This window comes from Brachycentrus maculatus, unplaced genomic scaffold (genome assembly GCF_059751285.1).
Source record: "Brachycentrus maculatus isolate JH-2025_06_01 unplaced genomic scaffold, ASM5975128v1 h1tg000386l, whole genome shotgun sequence".
NCBI classification, from domain to species: Eukaryota; Metazoa; Arthropoda; class Insecta; order Trichoptera; family Brachycentridae; genus Brachycentrus; species Brachycentrus maculatus.
Window position 1 is genome coordinate 112,083 of NW_028281135.1, and position 13,598 is coordinate 125,680.

General features: G+C 35.1%; 1 protein-coding gene across 4 annotated transcripts in view; it reads left to right on the forward strand.

Annotated features, from left to right (window-relative positions):
• LOC148303102 (uncharacterized) overlaps positions 1–13,598 on the forward strand; it is a 97,423-nt gene that overhangs the window by 77,291 nt on the left and 6,534 nt on the right. For 2 of the 4 annotated variants that reach the window (XM_088270426.1, XM_088270429.1), the window contains 3 exons: positions 6,574–6,788; positions 11,932–12,096; positions 13,241–13,346. In XM_088270426.1, coding sequence (XP_088126552.1) covers positions 6,574–6,788; positions 11,932–12,096; positions 13,241–13,346 — 486 coding nt within the window. Of the gene's footprint in view, positions 1–6,573; positions 6,789–9,034; positions 9,175–11,931; positions 12,097–13,240; positions 13,347–13,598 lie in introns of all 4 variants that reach the window. The other 2 variants (XM_088270427.1, XM_088270428.1) reach the window with 2 other exon arrangements.

A 13,598-nucleotide genomic window follows, 5' to 3' on the forward strand; every position in this document is an offset into this window, starting at 1 on the left:
TTTTTTATTTTTTTTGTAGTCTTTACCTTTAAATGACTCTTTTCTTTTATTTAAAAAAAATCATTACAAAAATTGTGTTTTAAGAAAAGCAAATTACGTAAAATGTTTATGTATTAATTTTAAATCAAACACAGATATTTTGAGTCTACCAGTAGACTTAAAAAATCTGTGTTTGATTTAAAATTAAAATGATGTTCTACAAATTAAACGCCAAATCAATAAATACGTAAAATATTACCTGGATTTAGAGAAAGTTAAGTTGCGACTTACGAATACTGGGCCTTAATGCACAAACCAATAAAAAATGTAAATACATATATTCATACGTTCTTCCCAAATTTAATGATCCGTTTTTTAAACATTACAAAAAAACACAATACACTTCTAAATTTTCGTATAAAACACCAAATTCCTCACAGTTCATTGTTTTTTCCTCGTGAAATAATTACCCCGAGTGCTGAATTGTGTCAAATGGCCGTAAAATTTGTCAAAAGTGACAGCGCTTCAAATCGGGAGACGACGACAGGTATATTTTTCTCGTCTATGGGGCCTACCTTGTCCGTGGTGTAATGTGGGGATTACTGCAAAGTGGCGCCACGGCGTTTATGGGCCGCCCCGGCTTACGAATCTAGCGCCTGTCAACTCGCATCTCAGGGGTTCTCATTTACGACATTAGTTTAGCTTAAATGTGCCGTTTTAAAATGAGAACGTAAGCAGAGAAGATAAAAAAATAAAGGCTAGGACAAACTCATTCGTTTCGGGTTGTGGTCCCGTGGTTAGTGTCGCGGAGTCTTAAGTCAGAGTTTCTCGGTTCGAACCCACTCTACAACCATTTGATACCTATTTCTAATAATGAGCCGCTTAGGCTCACAGAAATAGTATGAAATTGAAATATTTGTGTAAATAATAAAAAAACACATATATTTCTCTTTAATATAAAAATAAAATAAAACCCTTATCCGCACCCCAATGGTGCATAGGGCACTGCGTCATATAAACGCAGTGTTATCTCGATCGTTTTACACATGAAGGAAAGGTGATCAGTCCTCCGCTTCAGGTACCAGTCCAGGGTAATATTGAATAAATATTACAGTGAAAAAATCACTTATATTTATTTTACCCCCCTTGGGAATCGAACCCGGGACCTACAGAACGGTAGCAGAGCATGCTGACCATTACACTGCGGAGGCGGACGAATATATATTTCTCGTAGATGCCATTCGTAGATCGCAAACTATTGACATATGTAGTAGCTGTGCGGAATAGTTATTTATTGTTAAATGTCTCTTATATTCATTCCAAATAAACCAAACATAAGTGCCATGTAACCGGTTCCTATTTTTAATAAAAAAATAATTAAATTTCTCGTTTTTAATTGCGTAGTCAGTCAGGCGAATGTTTAGTTACTAAGGGTTAAAAACATTAAAAAAAATTGGTTAAGGCCCCAGTATTCGTCAAGTCGTAACTTAATTTTCTCTAAATCCAGGCAACATTTTAAGTAATTGATTTGACCGAGAAAAACTTGGCATGATCAGGTATGCCAAATACTTTTAAGCTATCAGGTTGGAAGTCAAAATAATCGGCGAGTATGTATGAGGAGATGCATAGACGTGGAAGGGTCGAAGAATGTTTGCAAGGACAGAATGGAGTGGCGTTCTATTCTCTCTGCCTACCCCTGCGGAGAAGCGGCTTCATGGTAATTTAGTTCGTTAGTTTAAAAAAAGGAAAGATAAGATGTAAATTAGACGGATACAAGGATTACGACATGTCATCGGCAGGCGCAAGTTGCAATGTGGTGCAATTATTACCGATTATACAATACTTTTCCAGTCCCTTTTAAATCGCTTATTTAAAAAAAGAAAACATTTATTTTATATTTATAATGTTTATGACCTCTGCATTTTGTATATGCTTCTGGAATTTAAAGAATTTGTCCTGTTGTTCCAGAGAGTCCCCTTTTTAACGTTTGATCCAATAAATACATCGATTCTTGACTGTGTGTGGTAAGAGCTAATACTTGTAGAAGTATTTGTTCTAATTACATATTCACTATAGACTAACATAGATCTTTTACCGTGAAAGCTGTACTTACTTACGAACGATACTACTACCAATACCATCACGCCATTTCTCCGTAGGGGCAGGCAGAGATGATAAAATGCCACACTCTTCTATCCTGACATACACTCCTCGCTTCCTTCACATCCATACATCTAGTCATACATGCCCCCCCTATTACGCAGACTTTTGACACAACCAGATTTTAGGTTCCGATTAATCTTATCGTGCCAAGTCTTTTTCGGCCGTTCTCGTTATGTTCGCACACATTCGCCATATAACGTTCTTAGTCATTCTCTCGTAATCCATTCGCTCCACATATCCATAACTCCTTAAAGAGCTCTTCTTAATATTTTCAATTATCCCTAGTTCAGCCTTACATTCCTTTTTATTAACTTCGTTTTTAATTCTGTCATATGATGATTTACCACATACTCGTCTGAGGGAGCGCATTTCAACTGTGAATGGTTTATATTTAAAATATGTTAAAAAATATGAAGAAAAAAATATGATCCTGATTCACATACCACTGACGTGTTTGTTTGAAATATGATTATTTTAATGTACTTATGCGTAAAATTGTAAGAATTCAACATACATTTCATGAAGGTGTCTGCTAAAAAACTTACTCATTTCAACAATAGATATCGCCGAATAAATGAAGCAGCACATGTGTAGAATGGTAAGTGTTACACGTGTGTAAAGTCACCACTTAAACCAGCCAATGACGAGCCGTTAGCCCTTAAAATCCCAGACTTCCAAATTCTTCTTCGCATGTGTAGAAATATCATCAAAAAACTTTGAATAAAAAATGTTATTTACTGAAATCTTCATTATGATTCGAGCAAGAGCAAAAATTCAAATGAACTAACTATCTGTGACAGCGAGTTTTATATAAAGTTCAACTCAATTTTGTATTTTCACACTTTTAACAAATTTACAAACTTCCAATACTATGTAAGGTGTACCAGTGTTTTAAAAAGCTATAAAATTTTCAAATAGTACGAGTATATTGGAAAATATTTCATAAGTCTCCTTCCTACACAAAGTAATTATGCATATAGCATTAACCTTTTTCAATTAATTTTTTATCATGTGGGAATGTATTATTTTTCAGTTTACACTAAAACAATTTTATCAGTAAAGTGTACAATTTTACAGTTCTTTTATTAACATTTGTTACCAATTTAACAGTTTTTGCTGAGCAAAACGCGATCGCTCTACATATACGTACTCCGCTCGTACATTGCAGGCAGGAAGACGGTTTGCGCAGTAAACATGTTTCCTTATCAGCTCTCCATGCCGCGCACACTTCCTTTCCGCTATATAAAACGGAATATTAACTATTTTAATGCATACTTAGGTACTTACCCATTTACTGAGCATAAAATAAACCCATTCACAATTGTACATACAACAACAATTTTATTTTTTCAATTTTTTGTGTATTCAATATATCGCTCACTCCTTTCAAGAACGCTATAAATAAAAAAAACTTGATTTTTCAGGAGAACGTTTTTAAAGTTTAAAAATATAATACAATGTATTAAAAATAAATATCAAGCCACTTATTGAACTTTTTACTGTGCAACAGATCTTTTTAGGTAAAACCTGAAGGTCTCCATTTGAAAAATATTAAGTACGTTTAAAAAAATGATTAAACAATACATTTTTTCAAAATGCAAAAACAACACTTTCTTCGCTGTAGCGGGTAAATATTAAGTTAAAAATATGCCTCTTTTGCTGGGATAAAGTACATTATCTGGGCATTCCGAAAACATGCACAACTGAAAATTGACGATTTTTGATTTATGACGTTCTTGAAAGGAGTGAGCGATATGTAGTTACAAGAGTTTATATAATCTTATTCATTTTCTAGACATTTCCACTTTACAATCTTAAAATAAACTATGCTGTTATATCCAATAAAAAGACTAAGCTCTTGTGCTTGGAGAGGGACTCACACTTTATTATTAATTGTTGATGTTTGTGGGTTTATGTAAAAACAACTCCTACGTGGGAAAACCCCGGATTTGTGAACAAGCACACAATAGGACTTATATTATATATTAAATGTTAAAATCAAACACTGACTTTTAAAGTCTACTGAATTGTATTTTATTGTTAAAAACGCACGAAAATAAAATTTGTGACAATTGTTTCGCCTTGTTATAGCATTTTCAAAGTCAAGGCGAAACAATTGTCGCAAATTAAATTTTTATGCGTTTTGAGGAATAAAATACAATTAAGTAGAATCTAAAAATCCGTGACACTCAAAATTTTGCGAATATAATTAAGCCATTTAGATGAAAAAAAATTATGTAATTATTTACTTTAGAAAGCTTTTGATTCGGTAATCTTTTTTGGTTGTTCGAAGACGTCTCTCACTATTAATACGTCCACCTATGTGAGAAAATTCTTTACAGCAATAAACAAGGATCCCTTTTCTTTGCAATGTTCCCTAAAAGGTTTCCTATTTAAACCGGAAGGATGGCAAAAGGGATTGTCGTTTTTTGCCGCCCAAACGTAGCGCCACTCACGGCTCTTTATGAGATATGATCTCTGTTGTTTATGGCACCCATTGTCGCCAAAGTAGGTATACCCTGTCTGGATTCATTCATAAAATATTAACGGCTACCCTCGTTTCAATGCAAGCGACAACGCAAGCCATCAGTAGAAATAATTTTAGAAAATATGCTTAATTTTAACTAACTGTCACGCAGCTTCCCGCAGGGGTAGGCGGAGAGAATCGCCCCATACCAATCTGTCTTTGCAAACATTCTTCGCCTCCTTCACAATCATGTACCTCCTCATACATAACCGCCAATAATTTCGATTTCTAACAAAACCACTTTCAAGTATTTTCATTAATTGATTCGGCAGTCACTTTGTGGTAAAAGCTTTCCATTTTTAATTGATGTATTACTTAGTAAATACCACTTTTTCTTAAAATCTACTGTGACACGTGTTTCGATGCATTCCGCATCATTTTAACCACTTTCAAGTATTTGACATACTTGATTTTTTTTTTTAAGTTTTCCTCTGTTTTCCTCTGCTCCTTTTTCGAACTACATTTACCTCATAAATTTGTTTAGCCTTTCTTTTCTAATCCATTAGTTCCAAATGTCCAAACCATCTTGTCAGACCTTTCTTAGTTTCATTCTAATTTATTATTTCTTAATTTTACTAACAATAGTACAGTTATTTGAGTATCACGAACGAATCGAATGTAAAAAGCGATTACATTGAGTTTAGGTACTATTGGATTTTAGAATTTATTTACTACATTATACTTATCCATTTTAAGGTCAGGGGTCGAAGTAATCAGCGGGTATGTATGAGGAGATGCATGTGAAAGAGGCGAAGAATGTTTGTAAAGACAAATTAGTATGAAGTTCTTTTCTCTCTGTCTACCCCTGCGGAAGCAGCGTGATGGTTTTTTGGTTAGTTAGTTAGTATAAAGTTTATTTTAAAGTCATAGACTGGTTTAAGTGGTCACTTTTTATACGTGTATCATTCACCGTAAACATGTAAACCAGCCTATGATGGCCGTAAGCCCTATAAATACCCAGACCAGACCACATTCTTCTTCATTCTTCGACCCAGACCCCATTCTTCTTCATGTATGTTGAGATTTCGAAAAAGAACTATAGGTACATGTTCATATTAAGTTGAGACACCTATAATATAGAATAAATGGTTTTATTGTTGAATACTTTTGTATTATACATTTTTGTGTAGATCGGATTTTCTGTGTTGTTATAGTTTACTTATTGTTTCGGCATTAACTTTGTGGTATGACATGTTACAATGATTAAAGAAAACACTTGTTTTTTATCACTTGAGTTTTATTAAAGACTACATGTTTCAGAAGTTAAACTTCCATCATTCAGGTCATGTTATTATACAGACCTGAATGATGGAAGTTTAACTTCTGAAACATGTTGTCTTTAATAAAACTCAAGAGGTAAAAAACAAGTGTTTTCTTTAATCATTGTTATAGTTTACAGTATCATTAGACTGAACCACAGCAACGCGTGGTCAGGTACGGCTAGTCTTAGATAAATGGTTTTGATGTTAAATACCTTTGTATATTTTTGTTTAGATCGGATTTTCGGTTTTAAAGTTAAAGTATCATTAGACTGAACCACAGCAATGCGTGGTCAGGTACGGCTTGTCTTAAATAAATGGTTTTATTGTTGAATATCTTCCAAAGGATTTTAAACTTGACTTGAAATATTGACTTGGTAAAAATGACTAACTGCATTGATGTTTATTTGGTTGCCAAAATCTGTGAGGAGTGTATGTCAGGACAGAAGAGTGTAGCGTTCCATCCTCTCTACCTACCCCTGCAGGTAAACGGCGTGATGGTAGTAGTAATAGTAGTAGTAGTTGTTGCCAAGCAAAAGTGACTTAAATGGCCCTCCTGAACATCTTTCGTTTTGTTAGTTGGTCACTTTCTCCTGTACGACTACGATATACGAAATGTGTTGCCAAATGCCGTTGTGTCTGCAGTCGACGTGACGGAGTACTACAGCGAGGGGCGCGAGTGCGTCAACTGCGGCGCCATCCACACGCCGCTGTGGAGGAGGGACGGCACGGGGCACTACCTGTGCAACGCGTGCGGCCTCTACCACAAGATGAACGGCATGAACCGGCCCCTGGTCAAGCAGCCGCGCCGGCTGGTACGTGTGAGGCACCCGGCGGCGCGCGCCCCGCAACCCGCAGATGTACGCGGCCACACTCTAGCCCACTCTAGCCCGCTCTAGCCCACTCTGGCCCCGCTCGACCGCGCGATCGCCGGCACCACTCTGTAGCATTCTGACGCACTGGTGATCTTCCATCGCCTTGCGAGCTTCTCGACACCCCGCATGCGCCATACTCCAACCCCCTGTTATCTTCCTGAGAGTCCTCTTCATCCATCGTGTCATATTCCTGACCTATAGTCTGTATCTGGCATCACCTCGATATCCTGCTTGCATCATACTCCAACCCCCTGTTATCTTCCTAATAGTCCACTTCATTCATTGTTTCATATTTCTGACCTGTAGAGTATGTATCTGGCATCACCTGACGAGCTTCTCGATAACCCACATGCGCCACACTCCAACCCCCTGTTATCTTCCTGAGAGTCCTCTTCATCCATCGTGTCATATTCCTGACCTATAGAGTCTCTATCTGTAGTCTGTATCTATCACCTGACGAGCTTCTCGACACCCCGCATGCGCCATACTCCAACCCCTTGTTATCTTCCTAAGAGTCCTCTTCATCCATCGTGTCATATTCCTGACCTATGGTCTGTATCTGGCATCACCTCGATATCCTGCTTGCATCATACTCCATCGCTCTGTTATCTTCCTAGGAGTCCTCTTTATCCATTATATCATATTCCTGATGACGTTATATGTCATTATTGATGGTTTTTCATCTTCCATCATCTGATGAGTTTCTTGATATCCTGCATGCGTTATAACGCTATAGCTCCACCCCTACTTTATCTTCATTTTTCTCCTCAGTCCTAGTGATCCGTTGTGTCTATATATAGAGTCATATTCCTGACAAAGTTTCATCCATCTTTATAGCCTGTACCTGGCATTATTGATGGTTTTTCATCTCCCATCACCTGACGAGTTTCTACATACCCTGCATACGCCATAGTTCATTCCTCTTTTATATTTTCCTAGACGTCTTTTCTTGAGTCTTCGTCATTCATATGTTTATGGTTTTTCATCTTCCAGACATTTTCCTTATGTCTCCATCATCCGTTTTCTCATAATTTCCATTTCCGTTTTCTCACATTCTCATTCTTTTGAATTCAGCCATTTTCCGAAATACCTCGCTTAAGTTTTAATAAATCTCCCTTTTATTTTTTATTTTAAACCCTGCTTCCCATACTCTTTCTCCTTTTATTCCACTTTATTAAACCATTTTGCCATTCCATCAAAACCTGATGGTTTGTCACCATCCGTCAATGATCCTCCCTTATCAAACATTGCTCTTTTTTTTTAAATCTTTTTATCACACTAACTGTCCTAAATTTTCCCCAATTTCCTGATAATAATTTGCATTAAATGTTATTAATTCATCCTTCAATTCCAGCCACATTCCAGTTGGAAGAATCCACTCCATCCACTCACTCCTGGTGATATTCTTCGACATTTGTATATCGATTCCACTTATCGCTTTTTCCATAATTACCACAAAACTTTTACAACCCATTCCTTTCTTTTCGAAGATTTCAAACATTTTCTGGTGATTTTCTCTGAACTCTGTGTTTTCCCAGATCAAATATCATTATAAAAAGTTGCATTCACTATCAGCTTTTCGATTTGCTTGGCTTGATACGCACAGCTTTCAGAGAAGACCAGAAAATTTGACGGTCTGTAGTTTTCCATGTTCTTTATATTAAATGTTTTTGTTGTAGGGGGTGACTTATGTACATTCGGAAAGCGGAGTTCTTCCCCAGAGATCTGTGGGGACCGAGGGAGATATCAGTCATTGGGTTCACTTAACAACGCCATCAGCGACGTACAATGCTAATCTAACTTACCATCAAATAAAAGTCTCCAGCCTCGCTACAGAACTCCGACTATATTTTGTTCAATGTTGTGTTAATTTCAGGTGAAACATCTCGAGTGTCTCTGCGCTCATTTTGTGTTTTGCTATTCGCGTCGGTTACGAATTCTCCGCCGAAATGTACATACGTCACCTCCGCTAAAAACGCTGGAAAACCACAGTAGTCTTGTAGAAATCCTCCACCCATCCCAGGCGACCCAGAATGCTGCCAGTATATCGCGCCGGTCGACCGAGCCACCGGGTGTAAAGTGTAAACGAGGCAGGGTGTAGAATCCCGGTGTAATCGCAGATAGAGCCGAGTGCCTCGCGCGTGCGCCTTACCGAATACTTTGTCTCTCGTGTCCTCTCTCTTCTCTGCCTGTCTCTCTTTTGCCTATCTCACGAATGGGTGTGTTTGCAGTGGCAGCCGAGCAGGGGGTCACGGGTGGGACGGATTTCTACAAAAGCTACTATGGCTATAACGGTGTGACGACGGCGCGGCCCGATATTACCGCGCTCTCGGCTTCCGGCATGGAGGAAACCAAATCCAGTAGGAGATCGGTAGGTGCCACCCTTTACTATCCCGTATGGTCCAGTGCCTAGGATGCCTGGCTTTCTTCACTTCATTTCTTGAATGTTTTCCGCAGAGACTTTGTGGCACATTTTATAAAATTAATTAACTTTGTTTTCACCACTTTTTTTTATTTTTTATTTTTTTGACAAGGTATTGTCAAAACCGGTAGGTTAAATTGTACAAATCAAAAAAAGTTGTGAAAACAAAGTTAATTAAATTTATAAAGTTTTCTTTACTTCACCCTCAGCCGGCATTGCAGGCCACTCTATACCTCCACAGTCCCAAACACCAAGTTCCCAAATATTCAAGACCACACTTGTGGAGGTCCTCACCAAAAAGTCACATTTCCAATATTGCACTAAAAATCATTTAAATGCAAATCTGTTCTGTTTACTGTGTTCTATCGAAATCTTAATTAAAGTTGCGACAAAACATAACCGATTCCGTGTTAAATCAATATGAAATCATTAAATCGCACCAAAACATAAAAATTTTACAAGCAAGAATTCCTGCTAACTTAAAATCATTTATAATGGAAATGTAACAGTTCGGTGTAGTAAATTCTTTACATCATAAATTCAAATCATTTCATTAACATGTTTATTTTCAAATCTAGTTTTTTTTTCACATAAAACATGTTTACATATTCAAGACAGCTATTTATCATAAAATAAGGTCTAAGTAATAAAATTCAGTAATGAAAATTATTTATCAAATTTTGTATTATATAATACATAGTCATTAATTCCTGGTAATTTTCAAATCATGCAACCATGGACAATGCAGTGAATGCAGGTAAGTAATTTTTTCAACCTACTTGGTCGTGTTTCCTTGAAGTGTTTACATAACCTCTATTCAAAGCTTTTTCTCTTCTTTGAATAAAGGTACCAAGATACCACCTTCTGCTTTGAAATTGCTTTCTATCAGTAAGCCAGCTAATGCACTACTTCACGATTGTACTTCATTGAAGTAATTACCCAATCAAATCACAAAATTTGAAAAATCGGTTAACCCTAGAATTTTCACTTACGAGACATTCGTAAAATTTACGACGGACATCCAATCTGTGGGGAGCACTGAGGCAACACATGTCAAGAATGTAGTGACAACTAAACCCCAACCTAAACTCCATACCGAGGAATATTTTTTTTATTCATTTAATTTACTTTGTTATATTGTAATTTGCTTCATTTATAAAAATAAGAAAAATAATTGTTAAACGAACTTCCTCTCTACACACAAGTATCTACTTTATTACAGAGATATATATCGCTCACTCCTTTCAAGAACGTCATAAATAAAAAATCGTCAATTTCCAGTTGTGCATGTTTTCGAAATGCCCAGAAAATGTGCTATATCCCAGCAAAAGAGGCATATTTTTAACTTAATATTTACCCGCTACAGGGGAGAAAGTGTTGTTTTTGCATTTGAAGAAAAGGTATTGTTTATTTTTTTTAAACATACTAAATATTTTTCAAATGAAGAAAAAACCTTTTGCACAGTAAAAAGTTCAATAAGTGGCTTGATGTTTATTTTTAATACATTGTATTGTATTTTTAAACTTTAAAAACGTTCTCCTGAAAAATAAAGTTTTTTTTATTTATGACGTTCTTGAAAGGAGTGAGCGATATGTAAACGTTATATTTTCAATATTTTGTATATTTACCAACTATTTTGTATATTTAAATATATATTTGGTAAAAAAATATAATTTCAATAAAAAAATAATAATAAAAATGAGCATGTATCTCTTTTTACCGATATCTAATATTCGTATTTTACATAAAGTTTTCCAAAAAAAAATGTTCCACTTTAAATTAAATGTTTTTAGTAAACGTTTTCGATAAAATGTGAGTAATCAATCGTCTTATATTTTACGATAGTCCCGTTTTAAGGCACATTTCAAAGTCCTGTGATCAGATTTACGAACTATTATTAAGTTACAACATTTTGAGTATGTCCAAATACTTGTTCACAAGTCTGGATTATCTCCAATTACAGGAGTTATTTTTCATATTATTTGTTGACATCTCATCATCTAGTGAAGTTCTAGTGATTCAAGAACAATATTTCTATATTGGTTCATATATATAGATCTTCCAAGAATTTTAGTAGTGTGGTTGTTAATAATGGGTGGAATCGGTGAATGTTTCACGTAAAGTGGTCACTTAAACCAACCCATGAGGGTCGTCAGCCTCGTAATGCCCAGACTTCTTTTTTATTTATTTATTTATTTGTGGTTCACAAACAATGAAAAACATATTACAATAAACGAAATACAGTGCAATACAAATAGTTTTTTTTTCATCAATTAGATGAGAACACAACAAGCTTACAGAAACAATAAAGGGCAGGTTAAACACATATATATAAAGAATAAAAATTCGGTTTTAAAAAAGGGTAATAACAATTAAAAGTAATGAAGTAAGAAAAATAAAAATAAAAATTAGAAGTAAAAATTAAAAGTGAAATTAAACTATGCCACATAAGGTACAAATTTCAAGACTCCACCAGATTGGTGAAATCAATTTGAAATTATATAAAAATTGTATAAAGAAATTATATGAAATTATTATATATATTCTTCCATATTCTTCTTCATCTTTGATGAGATGTCAGAAAATTATATTATTAAGTTATTTCAACAGTGAAATAGTGCTTTAGCTCGTTTTCTCACCCCTTCTTTAAATGTATGAAAAGTAACTTAATTTCAACTGTCTCTAACAAATAAAATCTTCCCTCAGCATGCATCTCGTAGAGCCGGTCTCAACTGTACAAACTGCTGCACAAGCACAACGTCTCTGTGGAGAAGAAACTCCAATGGAGAACCTGTGTGCAACGCTTGTGGACTATACTACAAACTGCACGGAGTCAACAGACCTCTGGCGATGAAGAAGGATTCCATCCAGGTAATTTTTCCATACCCTCTAGAACTATTCCACTACAATTATGGGATTTAACGTTTTTTTGTTCACTGATTGACTGTAAATTTGATAGTTCCTGGTGGGACACGAGTTTAAGTCTAGGAGTAATTGAAGTTACGTTCAAAAATACTGCAATGAGGAAAAATTAAAGCAAACAGTACTGTAGGGAAATTGACAAGTGAAAAAACCTGCGCGAACTTTACACTTACTACTTTTCACTATCACTAATATGTACTTAAATATAACACTATTTTTTAATTGCTGGAAGAAAATGCATTCTTAAGGACATATTATAATACATGCCAAATAAGTTATTTGTCTCAACATTAATCTTATCTTAAATATTTGATCTTAACCTAAGCTAGAAGAAATATGACTCGAGGATTTCATGTTATATTCCAGGATATCTGAATATTCAGATACTAACATTCTTCCAGAATTCTATTAACATTTTCAGATACACCATTCCGTCTGGATTCCATATTTTTTTTAAATATATCATTCCATCAAAATCTTTAGGGTACAAAATACGATATTCAGTCAACCTCATGATTCCCTATCATGGTATTTTTATTATCTAATAGGTACCCTTTTATTAAATTGTTCGAAAAGTATTTTGTTTTTGAAGAAAATATTTTTTTTACTTGGTTTGGTCTACATACTTCCAAATTACTCTATTTTCAACTCCATGCTGCATTCAATTAGTCATGTTGTTATTTTTGTCAAATTTTGATAATACTTCAATAAGTTGTTGCTTCAGTAATAGTTGTATTTGAATAGTTCTTAGAACAATGTGTGTCAACATATATATTATCAATTGATATGACGCCAACTTTACCTATGGAATAACATAACTGTTTAAATATAAAAATAAAACTCTTGTATAAGAGCACTTTTTTATTTTGTTCTTATAAATATGACAAGTTTTGGGAACCACAGATGCTATAATCAACGGGTGAAATAAAAATATTGTATTATGTTTAAGTTTCTATTCAAATTTAACATAATTTTATAATATCTCTTCTGAATTCACTAGATTTATTATTTAATTCTTAGCGTCATTGTATTTCAATTATGAATTGCAAAAGTTAAAAAAAAAAATTGTAATATATTTTTCTGGTATTTTCAGACGAGAAAACGGAAACCTAAGGGTAGTTCGAAAGCTGAGAGCACCAGGGCTTCATCCACTATTCAGCCAAATAATCCCCCTATTGCGATCAAAACGGAAGCTACAGGTTAGTTTAAAAAATATATTATTATTAAGTGCATATTTAACTCTTATCATATTTACCATAAGTATTACATAAGTTTTTTGGTTGCATTTTTGTGAGTCTGTCTGCCTCCGTAGTGTAATGGTCAGCACGCTCGGCTACCGTTCTGGAGGACCCGGGTTCGATTCCCAGGGGGGGTCAAATAAATATAAGGGTTTTTTTTAACTGTAATATTTATTAAATATGACCCTGGACTGGTACCTGAAGCGGAAGGCT